An 18,701-nucleotide genomic window follows, 5' to 3' on the forward strand; every position below is an offset into this window, starting at 1 on the left:
GGTTTTAACTCTTGATGCCTTATGCCTTGGGAGGCCCTGCTTTAGTTCATAAAATCAAACACCATTTCCTAAATCTGAGCTGTGCTTCTAATTCCAATGTTACCAATATATCACATCACCGTTCTAACACCGGTCTGCAGCAGCATTTTAAAGAACCTTGCTGATTGTGGGACATCATAAGAATTGGAAACAAGACATTGTCACGGCATTAAAATGTCGAAACAGAACCAAACCATGGCTTTTCAAGCACCAGTTAATCAATACGTTCGCTTGTCATGGTAATGTAGCATGGCAGGCAGCTGTAAAACTAAGAAGGATAAGGGTCAACCCAAGGTTGGTAAAATCATATATTTGATCCACCATCTGTTGGACCCATGACAATAGAGCAAGAAAGCATGATTTCTGAAAGTTCACATGGATAAACTTTCGAGAATCTGTACACACTAATGCACGATCTAATTAAGTTTGAAGTACTAAAACTATCGACAAACAGACATCCACCCTTATGCCCGCCCTTAATGGGCGTCTATAATCTAAGTTGCTTGTGAGAACCACAATGAAGCCAATCGAAGATTCAGGTGCTAAAATTTTGGATATTGATGCAGCCAAACCTTACAACAGAACAGAATACGATCAAAAAGGATTTCCAATAGAATAAGGAAGGTATTAATGCCAAACTTTGAAATACAGCAATGAATCGAAAGAAAACTTTAGTATATATAAGTAGGATTCCCAGATCTAACCCAAAAAAATCAATACCCAACAATGCAGACGTCGAACAAGAAGTCTACTTTAGAGCAGGAACAAATGGGAAAGCGAAAAAGAAAAAAAACTTACGAAGAGAAAGCTAAAATGTGGAAACCCAAATATAAACCGTAATAGAAAGGTAGATCAGGTCAGAAGATTGAGAGGCAAGATAACGGGAGAGATAAGCTGATAAAGAAAATGGTGCTGATGCGCTTCACTTCTGTTGGACCAAACGGCGGGAAGGACAGAGGAAATTAGAAAAACAGAGAAACGACAGCGCGGAGCGAAGAGCACAGTCTGATTCATTTCCTCACCGTTTCCTATTTTTGGCAGCCTGAACGGGGCAAATATTTTCTTTCTTGTTAATTTTGTTATCGCGCCATTTCAAATTTTCACACAATCGATCATCTGTGAAATAACTTATAAACTGTATTTTAGTTGTGATTTACCAAATATAAACGTATAAAAAAATTTTTTATTTTGATTTACGTAAAATGTGTTTATAAATGCTTATATAAATGTCTCCAAATAAGCACATCATTGCATGAACCACGTCTGGGAGGATGTGCGGGATGGGGATGAGTGGAGGAATACTAATTTCTCTTTTTAGTAGAAGACCACTGTCTTGAAAAAAATAATTAAAAAAAAAATCTCACAACCAAGCAAGCAGTTTTAATATTTAAAAAAAAAAGGTTTATGATACTTATTTGTTATAAGATTTTTAATATTACATTGCCTTTTTTTTGCCCTGAATAATTACATTAGTTTACTTTTTATGTACCTTTCTTTTTTGAAATCGCGTAAGCCAAATGTGCCATTAAGAACATGGTAAAGCATCAAAGAGGGGAAATTGTCACCAATTTATATATTGATACGTGAATGAAATAAAAATCTTAAAGCACGAGTCATTCATCAAACTTCATTTGATCCGTTTAAACACGTTAGCTTTTGGGGGAGGGGGGGAAGATATAAAAAGGCCTAATTAAAGTTAATCCAAATTGCATTACCAAGCTGGATTAATGGGCCCTAAAACAGCGAAGTGGACCGAAGCCCAAATAGACGAGAGCCCAGTTATGAAAACAACCTGTGCTTTAAACTCTCCGTTTGATAAAAACCCTCGATCCCCAGCTCTCCGCCGATCTCCGCTTCTACATCAACTGGGGAGCGTAGCCAACCAGCCGAAGATGGTGAAGGGACGCCAAGGAGAGCGAGTTAGGTCTGTGATCTAATTACTAATCTCCTTTTACCTGAGTCTTAAACCATAGCTGCTGCAGCTCAGTTCTACGGGTTGCTCATAAAGATTCATTTTTGAGTGAATTTGGTCTTTTGAGCTGCGGCCGTGAGCTCTCCACTTGGTTTTACCTTATGTTGATTATAGTAGTACGTTGCCTGTGCAGTTCTCGGGTTCTGTTTTTCCGTTACGTGGAGACATCATTACAGATGATTCACAGATATTGCTTTGAACGTTATGTACTTATTTTGCATTGGTTTGTAAGCTCTTGCATCATTGTGGCCAAGTATAGAAGTCGATTAACTTTAATTAGGCCTTTTTACAGAAATTAGCAGCTGATGATAGAACCATTTGATGATGTTTACAGAAATTTGATCTGTTGGATTATTCTTATGGGAAATGCATCATTTGGTATATAAAATTGCATATATGTTTACAATTTGGTATCCATTTGTTTAAATAAAGTGGAATAAAAATATACACACATTTATTTAGACCTTGGTATTATATTAACAATAACTGGAAAGAACAAGCTTTCGTGGTATATATTGCAAGTTTGCAGCTTATAAGGTTGCATAATTGCGTGTTTGATTATTTCTGGGTATACATAGGAGCTTGACTATTTCACAGATTTATTTATGCATATTATGTTCTTGGTCTGAACTTTCTTATTTGTTTTCATTTTTCCTGATGCTAATGTTTTGATTGTTTTTCCTTTTATACCAGACTCTATGTTCGAGGGTCAATCCTTGGATACAAGAGGTATTTTACTCTTCTCAAACTAAATTGTCATTTTTCCCCCCTCGTATAATGCGTTTTATTACATTGAAGATTTCCTTAAGAGTATCCAGTGAAAGATTTGGTTCAGTGGATATTGATTAGTTTGGATTTTTGTTTTTAAGCTGATAATTTGATAATGTTGTCCAGGTCCAAGTCAAACCAATACCCAAATACATCACTTATCCAGATTGAGGGAGTGAACTCCAAGGAAGAGGTTGCATGGTACAGTGGCAAGCGCATGGCATACATTTACAAGGCCAAGGTGAAGAAGAACGGAAGCCACTACCGCTGCATTTGGGGGAAGGTTACCCGCCCTCATGGTAACAGTGGGATTGTCCGTGCCAAATTCAAGTCAAATTTGCCGCCCAAATCTATGGTGATTGTTGTGAAATAGAATTGATGAACACTTTTACATAGCTTTGGCTGAGGCTTTCTGAGTCATTTGAAAATTGAAAATTAATCTATGTGCAGGGAGCAAGGGTAAGAGTCTTCATGTATCCAAGCAACATTTGAGGTAATTATTCCGTTTTATTGATACTCTTGTGTTCTTCTTTGACATGTTCAGTTCTTTTTGTTCTTTTTACACTTATGGAAATGATTGGTAATATAGCATAATCTTTACATTTGCGTTGAGAGATGCTGACTAGATCAACTGCTGCTAAGTGTTGAATGTAAAGTCAAATCATAGCAATCTTCCTTATGTGAAGATGGTGTTGTGAGATTGCGTCGGTAGAACTTGACCTCATGTTGTAGGTTGCTTCTATAACTTTGACACTTCAAATTGAGTTGTTCATTGCCATGACTTTCATACTTATGGGTAACTTATTTTCATACGCTCTGCCATTTGTTTGTTTCCCATGGTCTGGAAGTTTCACTATGGGAAGTTCTAATCATTGTTACTGCTCAATCATAAGCTTTTTTCCCCCCCAATAATAAGATATTTGCAATACGCATGCATGGCTTCTCTTCAAGCCAAGACGATGGTAGGGTTGTGAATTTCTGCCATAGATCTTCATTTTGAGCTCTCTTTCTTTTTTGCACAAATATTTCTTTTAAACCAGAAACACTTGGTGATTAATGCAGCTTATTATAAGTTATAAATTTTGTAATATACTACCTCCAGTCTTTAATATAAGAACTAGTTGACTAATTTGAGTAAATTAAAAAAATTAGTAAATTAGTTATTTGTAATAAATTAGTATTATTTTTTCTAAAATAGTCTTACTAATCAAGTGTATTAGCTAGAATTATTATTATTACAAGGATTATCTTGGGGAAAAATAGATAAATACTACCTCCGGTCCTAATTATAAGACCCAGTTGACTAATTTGAGGAGATTAAGGAAAGAAGTTAAGTTAGTTATTTGTAATAAATAGGTGTTGCCGTTCCTAAAATATCCTTACTAATCAACTATATTAGCTAGGACTGCAATTATTAGAAGGATTATCTTGGAAAAAATGCATAAATATGAGAGACAAAGTGGATTGGGGTCTTATATTTAGGACCAAATAAAAGTCAAACAGGGTCTTATATTAAGGACCGGAGGTAGTATAAGAGACAAAGTAGATTGAGATCTTATATTTGAGACCAGAATAAAAGTCAAACAAGCTCTTATATTGAGGACTGGAGATAGTATTTTATTCATATGCCCACTAGGTACCATGGTCAATGTCATCTTTTTGTCTGGCGTGCACCTTTATATTGCTGTTCGGTTTACTGTTGGTAGTTACTTTCAGTGTTCGCTCTTAAACCGCATGGCTAGTGACGTGGTTGCGTGCCATTTTATCTTAATTACTTCATCAATAATTTATGTTGTCTTGTTCTTATTTTGCATTTTGATTTTCCTTGTTGCAGATTCTCAGGGCGCATCGTGTAGTCTGAAGAGCGTTTATTCATAACTAGGAGGAGGCTGTTTTCTTTTAGTTTAATTTATGACCTTTTGTTCTGTTGAGCACAATAGATTGCTTGTTCATGATGTGGAAAGATCTGCATTATTTCCCATGAGTGTCAATCAGCGTTGCGACAACCCTTGGTTTAAAAGAAGACTAGGTATATATATTATGTTCTTTGTTGTCTGATTTTTGATAAAATCATGGCAAGAGTATAATTTTTCAGATTAGCATCGCATTATTGACTCATTTCAGTAAAATTCTTCCAGATCATGTTTTTATTTGACGGCAAAGATGATATTTGTTGTGTAATTTCTTAGATCTGGATCAAGCTGTGTGTTTCTGCGTAAATATTGAACGATTATATAACTGTGGCTAACAAATTTACAAGATGATGAAGTTTACAAGCTTTGAACAAAAAGATTTTTTCTACGAGAGATCTCGAGCAATATATGGAGCCGACTTATCATTTGACACTGAAGATGCAGAGAATTGGATCCCAAATTTTGGATGGTGTATTTGATTTAAGAGTACTGGTTGCTTGATCCATGTTTATAATATCATCAAATTGCTGATGTGAGACTTGGGAAATATATGCATATAACCTAATGTTAATCAAATGGTCCAGCGCAGGGGGGATCATTTTGGAATTTGGAATCAAATCCGTTCCTATATAGTATTGCCAAAACATTTATTACTATTTGCTCATCCCTCTACGATCTCCGCACCTAACCAATAAATATTTGGAAGGATATGTGTTTTGGCCCGATTTGTTAAAAAATAAAGAAGTCAGTTGCGATGTCTATATCATTGGAGGCAATAATAAATAAAGACTCTTCACCAAAATAAATAAATAAATAAACTTGTAGCATAAATAATAATAATAATAATAATAATAATAATAATAATAATAATAATAAAGACTCGAGCAACGTATCCCAAGTAACATCAAATTTATGTGGTTAATTGTTTGATCGTTCTTCCTAAATCTATACAGTGATCTTCAGATTCTCATTGGAGAAATGATAGTTTGAGACCAAGAAATAATCCTACGACATGTTTTTTAATTGGTTTTGTATGCGTGCATATTCCTGAACCATGTGCACTTCCACATGTTTACCCAAAGTTGCAAAAAAAAAAAAAAAGGCAATCTGAGATCCCCCAAAAAAAGGGTCAACGGTCAATGCCTTCCTAATAACAAATGTGATCATGACGTTACTTCTCATGGATTAAAGGAATGAAAATGTTACTACTCCTCCGGTCTTATTATAAGACCCAATTTGACTTTTTATTTGGTCTTAATTATAAGACCCAATCCATTTTCTCTTATATTTATGCATTCCAAGATAATCCTTCTAATAATGATAGTTTTAGCCAATGTACTTAATTAACAAGGATATTTTAGGAATGACAACACTTATTTATTATAAAAACCAATTTAACTTACCTTAATCTCCTCAAATAAGTCAATTGGTCTTATAATTAGGACGGAGTATTATTAATGAGTATAATTGTAAGAGTCCCAACTCACAACTTTGCACGATGATAATTTGAGCTTTACAACAAACAAAAGACCTGATAAAAAGTCAAACACATCAACTTATTCAGTCGGATGAAAAATAAATAAAGCAACTTTGAGTTATATTTTTTAAAAAGCTAGAATCAATATGCACAGTTACACACATTCACAATCTCGGCTGTATGAAAAACGCCATAAGCATTTAAAAATTATTTTCTAATTCTTAATGTAAGATCTAATTAACTAATTTGAGAAGATTAAGAATGTTAATTAAATTAGCTAATATTACACCTTAAGCAATTTTCTCAATTCTCTTCATCCCTTCCCTACTTGATTATTGTTAATCTTAAAAAAAATTGATAAACATGTGAAATAGGTTTTACATATAGGACCAATATTAACTGCTTGATTAGATCCAACATTAAAGACTAGAGGAGTACTTTTATATAAAGAAAAACAAAACCCATCCCACATTCTTACTATTAACTTATTTACTTGCGACTCATGTGGCCTTTATTGACTTAGTATGACTTTTTTTTTTGGTGAAGAATAAAGAAGGGGAAGCCGATGAGCTGAACAACATGTCTCATATCATGGCTTCTTTCATCATATATGGTAGTCTTGGATGACATGTTGCCCATTAATTCACTAAATGGGTGCCACAAACTATTCTTTATGGAAATCGTTTTGTTATACCAAACAATTTCTTTATTTTTGGATCGGAGAGGACAATCAATTATTTAATAATTTGGACTCTCACGCATAATAACAGTTATATTAATACGTGATTAGGTGTACCTTACTGAGAAATTATACACGCTGCATGCCAGGGAAGAATTAGAACTAGTTCAAAAATATGATGAATAAAATATTTTAATAACAGAAGTGAAAGAACGAGAGTGCAAGTACATGACAATAAGTGGGGCCGCTCATGACGTCTTTAATGTATTAAAAATTTGAGGGAAATAAAGAAAAAAATTGAGAGAACTGATAAACTCAAATCATCCAATAATAGATCCTGCTTGGCAAAAAAAAAAAAAAAAAGAAGAAGAAGCTATAAGCTTAAGGCTTACTTACTGAGGATAACTTAAAATATAGTAACATAAACAAAAAGTTCACAATTCAAACTTGTTTGAAAGATAAGATGCTTGAATTAGCTTTTTAGAAGTAATTTATACCAATTTGAGTAAAAGTATTTTTTTAAAAATATTTTTGTCTATGCCAAACACCCCAAAGTAAAAGTCGTTCACTTGTGAGAAAATTAGTACTTGTTTGAGCTAAGATTTTAAAACAGTTGCATGAACAGGTATAGATCATTCTTATTTTAGTTATAGGTTAGAAAAATAAAATATCTTGAGCCTAACGCGTGTTGGTTATATATACTTTATTATAATTCCAAGGGGAATGCGTATCCCTTGCATGAACAATTCTGGGCTGACCCCATCTTCGCTCGTTGAAAATCCACTCCCAAATTTTGACTTCACCTCTTTAATCATCTTAATGAGTTTGATCACTTCAACACAATTTAATTAATTAATTAATTACTTTTCTCATGCCGTAATGGGTTTGGTTGATTTTTCTGTGCCTAAACTTACGGAGAAAGTGACTTGAAACGCTTCAATTCCATTTGTCATGTGATCTGCAAAACGAAACGCACTTTGTAATAAAACTTTCATGTGATGTGAATTCCCTTTTGCTTTGCTTTCCTTTGCGTCCTTCCTCCTCAAAACCCTCCAAATCAGGGAATCAACGTACTAGTCGGCCTTTCAAATTTAATAATAATCCCACTTATTATATGCTATGCTACTATTATTTTATCCATGCGATGCTTAGGCATTATCAGAGGCAGGTTATTAGCACGCTTCTTTCTTTAATACATGCACAGTACAGCTACCGCTTTGTGAATGGACTATTTGTTACAATAATACAAGTACCTCTTAATATTGCGATATTGTGCAGTCAAAATTTGCTTGGAGAAATACCCAAGAAACACAAAATTGGAACGGGTCAAGGGAAGGACCTAATTTCTGCACGACTCAGATTTTTGGGCCTTAATAGTTGAAGAAAAGTCATAGGTTTTAGGCAAGTAGATTAAGCAACGAAGGAAGGAAGGCGGCGTTTGGACCAGTCTCCTCTCCAGTAATGCTCTTCCACCTATCACGCCACCCCTCTCTCTATTCTTTTTTTTTTGGGGTTACAATGAAACTACTGGTAAGATCAGATTTTATTATCAGGAATCCGACTAATCCGGTTCAACATAACTGAAGTCACTTGAAAGGAGTAGGAGTCTCTCAATTGATTAGGATTTTTTTCATGCTCCGGACTAAAACCTAATACGTCTGATTAAGGAGTTAAGATACTTATCATCTGAACCAATTCCTTGTTGATATCATGCCACCTTTTATTTGATTTGCGCAATGCCCTGGAGTAATCTTCTGTCATTTCTTAAAGTTCCCAAACACGGTTCTCTTGTTTCTTTCAAACCCACTTATTTTAACTTCTCAAAGACGAAGCATGTGCTCAAGAGAGAACAATGCTTCTCTTCTCAGGTTCCGTAACTGTGTTTGCGTTTTATTTACCATATTTATGCTAACGCCTTGGAATCTTTTCCCATTTATTTTAGGATATTCAGTTTGCTTCATCGCCACACCATTCTCCAATTTTTAGAAACATTTCATTTCATCCTTTTATTATAATGCTCATACTTTCAATTTAACTTGTATCGTATAATGAGCATGGTTTTTGAGCCCCCCCTATTTCTTGGTAGATGCGTCCTCCACTTTGACGTTTTTATTTCCAAACCTCAATTCTAGCCCACCTAACATATTCATTCCCCAAACACTAATTTAATTAGATAAATTCAATTTTAATTGTTAGCAGAAAATAATAATGATAATAGCCCCAAGCATCGAGAAAACGAGAAAAAATATATATATGGTATGATTTTGTTTTCTTCGTCCCTACATGCATAAATAAAGGGTTGGGTTGCTAATAAGTAATTATTAGTGATTTAGATATTAATGTACTCCTCTGGTCTTTAATATAGGACCCAATTCTTGAGTTGTTTTTGGTCCTAAATATAAGACCCATTTCTCATATTTATCAATTTTCTCACCCATACAAGTAGAAGAGGGAGAGGGGGTATTAAGAAAGATGATTATGGTATTTTGGAAAAAATGTGTCACTTTTCTTATAATTAACTAACTTACCTAACTTCCTTAATCTAACCAAATTAGTTAAATGGGTCTTATATTAAAGATCGGATGAGTAATATTTTTAAATTTTAATTCAATTTTAAAGGGGGAAAATAACCGAAACGAAGTGCAGGAAAATGAGCCTCTGCCTCTGCTGTACGCGTTTCCCTCCTCTGCTTTAAATGCTCCTTCTCTTTCCCACTGTCCCTTCCATTCATTTGCAGAGGCACGTTTCTTGTCGGTAATTCTCAAGCCTCCAGCTTTCTTCTTAATTCGAACCATTCTCTTTCTTTCTCTGCCCCTCTGTCTCATTCTGTGACTTTCTTCTTAATTTCTCTGTTTCTCGGGTGTTGCTCCTTTATCTCCCATGACATCAGATTCTCAGATCCATGGGAGAAGGCTTGCGCACTCTTCATTCTCTTCATGCATAATTTCTTTTTCTCCATAGCTCCTCCATTGCTCAGATCCCTCCTGGCTTAAACCCTACGAGATCCGTCCCCTTCTTCTCGTTATACAATTAACCCCTCCACGCTGACCCCCTTCTCCTCTGTTTCCCAATTTCAGGACGCCGATCAAGGCCGGCCTCCCAAAATGAAGGCTCAGAGTCGTCTATTCACATTCGGGCTTATCGCTTCCTGGTACTCCTCCAACATTGGGGTCCTCTTGCTCAACAAGTACTTGCTCAGCAACTATGGCTTCAAGTACCCGATCTTCCTCACCATGTGCCACATGACCGCTTGCTCCTTGCTCAGCTATGTTGCTATAGCTTGGTTGAAGGTTGTGCCTATGCAGACAATTCGATCCCGGGTCCAGTTCTTCAAGATCTCCGCCCTCAGTTTCGTCTTCTGCATCTCCGTCGTCTTTGGCAACATTTCGCTTAGGTACTTGCCCGTGTCCTTCAACCAGGCAGTTGGTGCCACGACTCCATTCTTCACTGCAGTTTTTGCTTACCTCATGACTTTCAAGAGGGAGGCCTGGCTTACTTATGTTACCCTTATTCCTGTTGTTACTGGAGTCATCATTGCAAGCGGGGTACGTGAGTTATCCTATTTTTCTTTTCAATTTATAATTTGATTCTGCATGTGCAATTCTATTTTGCCTTTTGTTTTTCTATGCCATTTAGAATTGGATGAAGTACATGTTACGGACGGTGTTTTCATTTGTGGAAAATTTGTTGCTGGCACTTGATTCCTTATCATTTAAAGATGGGAATCTTTAAATGTAATTTTATGTTTTAGTTATTTCTGTTACAAATCCTACGCTGGGATTGGTGCTTCACAAATGTTGAATTTCTAAATGAAAAAAACTGTGGATCTCATTTCTTATGTAATGTTCAAATTATGTTATACACCCAATATTCGGACTTCTAATTTATTACTTCTATTGGTCTTTATGTGATTATAGGGTGAACCAAGCTTCCATTTATTTGGGTTCATAATATGTGTTGCAGCTACAGCTGCAAGGGCCCTCAAAACGGTGTTACAGGGAATTTTACTTTCTTCCGAAGGGTAAGCTATTTTCAAGTAACTCATTGATCCGTGTCTGCACTTTGTGCTACTAAGGAACAACAACTCACATCATAGTTATTTTATATCAGGGAGAAGCTGAATTCTATGAACCTTCTACTTTACATGGCTCCAATGGCAGTTGTTTTCCTTCTTCCAGCCACACTTGTAATGGAAGAAAATGTAGTTGGCATCACACTAGCTCTTGCCAGAGATGATATCAAGATCATCTGGTATCTGCTATTTAACTCAGCACTTGCATATTTTGTCAACTTGACCAACTTTTTGGTCACAAAGCACACCAGTGCTCTTACCCTTCAGGTATGTCCCACTTCTTCAGATAGGACTATGCGTTTCCCCTCCAAAATTTTCAACCTAATAGACTTTTCTGTAAATAAAAGGTCAAATACTTGCAATTGTTACAAACAAATCCAGTATTTAAATTAAAGTATATGTGTGTTTTGCCATAGTCTTCGTCATTCCAGTGGTTTGTTTCTTTGTAACTCATTTTGACTACATATTTGGGCGCATTCCTATGTCTGTCGTTGGGTTTATCTTGTTTTAGTGAAAGGTAGAATCTCTTATGATTACCAGAGAATCAGAGACTACAAAATAATAACACCAGCCTGTTCCAAGAACAATTCAGAGGATCAGTGAGAATTTTAAAGCTAGCTTAGACCTTAGCATTGCCCAACCCTTTTACTGACAGGTCAAGATAAATTAGATCTAAAGATGAATTCTTTAATGAAATTTTACATGTAAGGTACATGGGTTCAAATATTTAGGATGGGGTTGTTATCAATGGAGTCAAATTGTCGCATAATCTGTTTAATTCATCAGATTCACTCTTGATGCTTGCGATGGGATCCCCTGCTAAAAATACCATAAGAGAGCACAAAAAGCAAAAGGAAGTGATATTGTATTTCATCATAGGGGATCTTGTTATGCAATGGAATTCAGCACTCTTCAAATCACACTACATAACCTTTAGACAGGTTCCAACAACACCGAATACAACACAATACACCAACAGCACAGAGAACATAAATGGAGTATGACACTGCGGTGGAAACTTAGATTATGAGTTAGACATGACGGAGTAAGGGTACTATAATGCCTGTAACATGTCTCATAAGTTGCTACGAGCCAGCATACAGCGCTTAAAGACAATGCTTAAACCAACATAGTAAGAGAAGAGACAAGGTGCAACACTGAAAATGGCTCAGGATATGAAAATACTCAGAGAATGGATCCTTTCAATTTTTCCCTGAAGTTGACAGCATCAATTTTGGAGAAAAAGACAAACACTGAGTGCATGGGGTGTATCACTTGAGGGGATCCCACGCATTCAAGTGTGACTCACTACTGAAGTGGGCTTGTGACATCTTCTACCTCCCCGCACCCAAAATTTTCTCTATAAGAGTCAGAAAGAAATTGAGAGAATCATTGTCAGTATTCTTCCTAGTACTTCTACCAAAATGTTCTCCCTCGTCTGAGGCTGATCACCGTACTCAAATTCTCTTCCAACCACTTCCACCTATGTGGTACGAAATCCTCCTCTAATTTCCCTTTTCCATGCATATGGAACCACTGCTCCTCCTGATGGTGCTGCCATCTAAGAGAATTGTTCAGATCTTGGATCATCTATATTTCCTAGCAGCACATGCTGCACCTCCAAGACGAGCATAGGGACTGGGAGGCTTGTTTAAGATATTTCCAGTTGAAACATGGTTCAGTTGGTTCTCTGGTCACAGCTGAACAACCTGATTGTTTCTCAACTGAGTGAAAACAAATCCTGAGGGTCTTGTTAATTGCAGTGAATTGATTTATGGCCATAGGCCGCATAGCTGAAACTTAAACTGAGGATGATTTTCCTGAGTGGTTTTGTGTATTTTTCGAAGAGGAAGGTTCAAAATTAACTTCTGCTTATGTCGGCTCTCTCTCTCTCTTCTCCTTTTTATGTCACCTTATGATTCAGAGAATTGTAAGATTATGCAGTAGTGGCACCATGTTTTGAAGTTTAAGTTGATAGGAGAAAGGAATCTGATTGGAGTCGAATGCGGTCTCTTAACGAAGTCTAGTTTTAATTCTCTTCATAGTAATCATGAACTGTGGCTGCATTGATATATTAAACGAAATGATTGGGCAAATGTTTTGGTTGCTTGACTGCTTATGGCTTCCTCTACTCTATCCACCTCAAGCCCCCAGCCTTTTCAACACAGTCGTTATTTTTGCTTTATTAGATGCTCTCTGCATTTGGCATATGTGATTTATGCACCGTCTAACATAAGAGTTGGCTCATGCAGGTACTCGGGAATGCTAAAGGGGCTGTAGCTGTAGTGGTTTCAATTCTTATATTTAGGAACCCAGTGTCTGTCACTGGAATGCTAGGCTACACGCTCACAGTGTGTGGAGTTATACTTTACAGTGAAGCCAAGAAGCGAAGCAAGCCACAACATTCTTAGGGAAGTCCCAAGTGATGTCCCTGTATTTTGTTTTCATTACTGCACAGACGACCTCAAGATTCCACGAGGCAAAAGTGTTGAAGGATGGTAATTGTCAGAATCCGGAGTCATGAAATCTTTGACTGAACATTTGTTTTTTTCCCATTCGGAAAGCCTCATTCAACGGGTTGACATTGTATTGGCAGCTGTGCAGAGTCAGCCTACAGTAGATATTTTCAATAAGTTACTAATACTCTCTCATTCCTTCTCTATTTATATTGTTAGACCCATGATACTGGGGTCATCGAGGAATATCTAGCATTAATTCTTTTGTTGAGGTCTTTACATTCATGTTTTTGCTGTAACGCATAATGCCATCATAGATTAATTCCATTCAGTGATTTGTACATAATTATGATTATGATATGTTCAGTTTGAATTACACTTATTTCAAATTCCCCTTAGTGTTTTCAAGTGAGCTTGCCTGCTGGGTTTTCCAGCACGAGATACAAGGGAGATCTGGTAACGAATGATCATATGGAATGAGAATGGATTTGCAAGAGATTATAACGTTGCATGAGTGAAGCCATTAAAAACGGAACCAATAAAGATTCCTTCACTATCAATTCAAGTACAAAATGGACGAGAGGCCATGCCACCCCTCTGAAAGACACATCTTGCAAGCCACACTATTTAACTGAATGCACAATTGATAATCATTTGCACACCACACATAGAAAGATGTAAAAGGCCGAGTATAAGGCCATCATTATAGAACCAGAACAGGAAAAAAGCACGCATACAAACACTTGCAATGGACAAAAAATAAAATATCAGGCAGCAAGATTTAGGATTCTGGAACAGGGGTGGTTGCTCGTTTCATTGATGCAGACTTGATTAGATGACTATAACTTCCTTTCTCCTTAAAAAGCTGAGAGAAGTGGTGTTTGCAATACAAAATGCCCTCAAGAGCTGCATAATTTGACGGTGATATGGGACAGCCACCATGTGAACACTTGAAACATGATTTGTGATAGGCTTGACCCTCCACTGTTACCTACACTCAAAATAATTGCCTTTTATAGATGATGACAAACAAACTAAAGCATTTTCAGCATGACTATGGAGACACTGGGTTTGCTCATATAGGTAAAGCATAAAATATACTCTCTTTAGTTTTAAATATAGAACCCATTTCGTAGTGTAAATTACATTACCAAATAGGTTTAGTTACTGACTTTCAGTGGAGAAAGAGTTGGTTGTGCCCTTCCTGACTGAGTTGAACTCTAATGTCATGGCTTTCTTATATATATATATATATATTCAAAATTAACATATCACATCAGCACCCTAGCCCTTCAGTTTAAACATGTTCGTGGTGATCATGATAAATAAGTAACACTGACTAGCTAACTACTTATATCTTTCAAACATCAAGCAGGGAAAATGGACACTGGTATAATAAATAAAGTTGATATTGACAATCTGCTAGGCAGCAAAGAATGAAATATAGGTACATTCTATTTCACTGTGAATCAACAAGTTCCTTGTCATACATATGACATTTTATAAAAAGTTTCTCAATAAGACAAGGAATTCAGATCCAAGGCACTCAACGCAAGGGAATCTATGTTTGATAGCACAACATGATATCATAGGAGGCATTTAGAACGGAAGTTGATACATGTTCATCAATTAATGCCAGTAAGTAACAAACACCATTGAATGTCTCTTCATGCCGACATTTAAGTCCAAAATTCATTAAATCAAAGTAAATAGGACAGACACTGTATCACCATCCTTATATCCTGCCATAGCCCTAACAATTTCCAGGTACATATGAATACCATTGTTCCTGTTGCTCACATATTATTGAACCAGAGAGAAAAGAATTCCACTACTATAATGAATCTGGATGTGAATAGCAATAAAAATCCATCTTTGTCAAGACCTGAGCACCAATATTATCCATTCGTAACAAAAGCATAACCTAAATCAAATAGCATCGCAGAATTCACTTCTGGAAAATCTAGAACTGTACCTTCTCCAATGGATAAGCAGTTTTACCACATGTAGCGCATTTCTCTTGTGTCCCAGAGAACATGCTGGCAGCCTTACTAGGGGACCTTGTCTAAAATAAACAAAAAATGCTAAAGTTCAACAATAAAACCAAATGCCATAGACAGATCACGATATCAATGAACCGTATAATCTAAACATAGTTTCTAAAGAAAACAACAGAGAGAGCTTAATATTTTTATTACCAGCTCAGGAGTCGTCTTATCAGCAAGCTTTGCAGCTGTTCAAAATGAAATTATTGCCAATTAAAGAGGTATCTGATTTAGAAATCATAAAGAGAGATCTATCTTGCAAGAAGACCTACGTGACTGAAAGTTCTTGTTGAAACTGCCTGTCTCCTTGAAGAGCTGCTCATAATGAGGCTTACAGTAGAGAACACCCTCCATTGAGGAATAGCTGCTTAGCTGAAAATAGAGATCATCAATAATATAAAGAATTCAGCGCTTTACTAGTTAACTAAAATATGTTCAAAATCATAAAAAATGTTTAAAATTCATTTTTTTAGCAGTCAGAACCGTTTTCTTGTAAAAAAGTCAAAATATGTAACATTCTACTGTGATAAACCATCCCATAGTTTACACATCCACCGTTTGCTTTTGGCTGATATCACGGATGGATGCACAGTCTTCGATCTACGCAGATCAAAGAATTCATTCTCTCAGAAGTCATTCCAGCTTATGGGAGTTTACTCAAACGGAAGCACAAACTAAGTGAAGATTCAAGCAAAGAAACAAAATAACGTACGAAAGTAAGCTCTAAGAGTAAAGAAAAATAGTCGATTCCCCCCTTAAATCAACAATGCAATATAAAAAACAAGCAATTACAATAGACTACCTTTAATGTTCCTTTGCAATGAGAGCACCTGAAGCAAGCTTTGTGGTAAGCAACGCCATCAGCGGTTAGCTGATCCACGGGATAGACCGTTTTCTCGCATGCCTTGCACTTCTGTTGGGTACCGATGAAAGACATAGCTATGCCCTTTGGATCTAGCTTTATCACCAATTCCAAATCCCCAAGGGCCAAGCCAGTGAGTCAGACTCCCAGACTGCGCGTCTTTTCAGATTTGTATTTGCAACAACCTGCGCTGATAAACTAACCCCGATATGAAAAGTCCCCAGGAGAAAACAGTTTTGAGTTAATAGTCAGAAAAGGGTCAAACTAGAAGACAAATATCCGCTTGGTTCCAGAGAAAACTACAGAAAATCGAGTAGAAGCTGCCCTAGAATGGAGTCGGGAGCTAATGAAATGCTGTCGAGCTGGCAGAATCAAAAGAGCATGCTTACCTTGAAAACAGAGAATGAGAAATGGCGGATCGGTGAGGTTTGTCTGCGGGGACTGCTGATTTAAAGCGAAGAGAAGATTGAGTCAGTTACAGATTTGAAGGGTAAAAGGGACCGAACAAGATGAAAAAAATGATGACGGATCAATTATATAATCAGATGTTAATTCTTATTGCACCCCTCTCGTCTCTCTTACATCAGGATCACTCGACCAAGTTTATTGCTCCATGGATTTCAATTTTGAAAGTTCTCATTTTTTTTTTGGAACTTGCTCTTTTTTTTAAGGCCAAGTTTCAAGAATCTTTGGACAAAATTAACCAAAGGGAAAAAAAAAAGGAAGAGCAAGTCAATGTGCATCGAATCAATGAGGGATATTGAAGGAACAAAAATAAAAGTATTAACGTGGGGGAGACGAAAAAAGAAAAGGGAATTTTTTTTTTTGGGTGAAGAAGAAAAGGGAATTTTATCACGAATGGAATATCTAATTGAATATTGAATAATACAAATATATCTTTCCCGGACACAGCCAGACAGGCGCCTAATGGTGGCCTTGACATCGGTGGGCCAGGGCCTTTTCAATTTCAAAGGTTAAAGTAAATTAACCTCTCATGATTCTTGGTTTTTTTTTTTTTGACCTCATAACCTCTCATTATTCATTCAACAGAAGCGTACTAAATTTTAACTTTTAAAAATGAAGTCGCGAAATTAGAAATCTCAGCATTCATATGATATAACCCATATTAAAATCCAGTTTTTTAGGGGAGAATTGGTAAAAAAAAAATTGTGGTTTGAACATTTAATTGGTTGAAAAAGACTTGGATTTGAACATGTGCAAATATGATTTATGAGTGCACCATATCTTTTGCTATGTGCAAATAACTTTCTGTATTGATGATTATTACACATCATTAATGATATGTTACACACAATAGAAGATATGTTACACTTACGTATCATAATTGTACTGGCACAAATTCATGTCCTTCTAACTAATTAAATTTTCAAACAGGATTTTTTTAACCAAATTTCCCTTTTTTTTTAATATTAAAGTTAAACTTCACACCTTCCCATCCTTTTCTTGGATAAAGAAAATTGGTATGTTCTGCATCAACTTGTAAACACTTCCTCCATCCATAACACCATTGCCAATTGCCATCGTCTTCTTAGTTTCTAAGAAAGGTGTTTTTGGAATTGGAAACACGTCAGCTTGAATTAAGGCAAAATAAATTATAGAAAAAGGCACATCCTTTTTGGGTTATCAAAGTTTTGGTGTTTCTTAGATAATTGTTATTTTATAATTTTAATGAGCATTCATGATTTTTCTGAAATTCTACTTTTTTAATGATAAAATAAGGATATATTTTAAATATACCAAGTAAAAATATTTTAATCAAGTAAAATCAAATCTTATTATAATGTAAATTATTTAATGAGTTTTTTTAAAAATTATATGCATGATCTTAAAAATAAGTATTTTGAAACAGAGATATATATATATATATATATATATCTTTTTAGTTTAATTTTAATCAATTTTTCATTTGTTTTTATTCCCACTAACTTGACTTTTCATCATTCCTCGTTCCTTTTGTTTATTTCTGCCATACCCCATTCTTTGTTTAGTTTGGTATTTGGATGAAAACAAATTATAATTTTAAAAATGATTTTACGATATACGAAATAAGTATATAAGAAAAATTTTGTCTTGATTTACGTAAAAATATTTTTTAAGAAAAAATTTTTTGTTAACACAAACACTCCCTTGGTCCAATCCCATCTTAGACCTCATATCAACTTGCTAGCTACTACCAGGCGTCGTAAATCATAAATAATTATATTAATGTCAAATATGGTTTTTGCTAAAATGTGGCAACGGAGACCCTCAGCCTCAATCAACGGATTGTGCCTTGCCTTCTCCTTTATTGCTCTCCCGACGAATAGTAACACTGTAAATTTTATAACTTTATTGTAAATTTTATTTTTTATATTGATAATTATTCAGGGATAAAAATTAAATAGCTTAGATGGTGCC

The 18,701-nt window shown here is 35.7% G+C and overlaps 3 protein-coding genes across 5 annotated transcripts; 2 read left to right on the plus strand and 1 right to left on the minus strand.

The window, feature by feature from the left end:
* The first annotated feature begins 1,874 nt into the window (after positions 1-1,874).
* LOC114736156 (60S ribosomal protein L35a-1) lies at positions 1,875-4,946 on the plus strand. The gene is made up of 5 exons (XM_028923933.1): positions 1,875-1,963; positions 2,705-2,740; positions 2,906-3,134; positions 3,230-3,272; positions 4,614-4,946. Exons 1-4 carry the CDS (start codon positions 1,932-1,934, stop codon positions 3,269-3,271), a joined length of 339 nt encoding a protein of 112 aa, XP_028779766.1. The 5' UTR covers positions 1,875-1,931; the 3' UTR covers position 3,272; positions 4,614-4,946.
* Positions 4,947-9,582: 4,636 nt separating this feature from the next.
* LOC114736155 (probable sugar phosphate/phosphate translocator At3g11320) lies at positions 9,583-13,725 on the plus strand. The gene is made up of 5 exons (XM_028923932.1): positions 9,583-9,602; positions 9,926-10,393; positions 10,766-10,869; positions 10,959-11,187; positions 13,173-13,725. Exons 2-5 carry the CDS (start codon positions 9,953-9,955, stop codon positions 13,329-13,331), a joined length of 933 nt encoding a protein of 310 aa, XP_028779765.1. The 5' UTR covers positions 9,583-9,602; positions 9,926-9,952; the 3' UTR covers positions 13,332-13,725.
* Positions 13,726-13,863: 138 nt separating this feature from the next.
* LOC114736149 (LIM domain-containing protein WLIM2b-like) lies at positions 13,864-16,930 on the minus strand. 3 transcript variants are annotated; one of them, XM_028923925.1, is made up of 6 exons: positions 16,673-16,930; positions 16,224-16,468; positions 15,694-15,793; positions 15,575-15,609; positions 15,352-15,441; positions 13,864-14,367 (listed from the first exon to the last, which is right to left on the minus strand). In XM_028923925.1, the coding sequence occupies exons 2-6, from the start codon at positions 16,356-16,358 to the stop codon at positions 14,158-14,160; spliced, it is 570 nt and encodes a 189-aa protein (XP_028779758.1). In that variant the 5' UTR covers positions 16,359-16,468; positions 16,673-16,930; the 3' UTR covers positions 13,864-14,157. The 3 variants fall into 3 exon arrangements, with proteins under 3 accessions (XP_028779758.1, XP_028779757.1, XP_028779756.1); XM_028923924.1 differs by having other exon boundaries at positions 16,224-16,473; XM_028923923.1 differs by having other exon boundaries at positions 16,224-16,481.
* Positions 16,931-18,701: the final 1,771 nt, after the last annotated feature.

Source organism: Neltuma alba, unplaced genomic scaffold (genome assembly GCF_004799145.2).
Source record: "Neltuma alba isolate B1F8T4 unplaced genomic scaffold, ASM479914v2 tig00013314_pilon, whole genome shotgun sequence".
NCBI lineage: Eukaryota > Viridiplantae > Streptophyta > Magnoliopsida > Fabales > Fabaceae > Neltuma > Neltuma alba.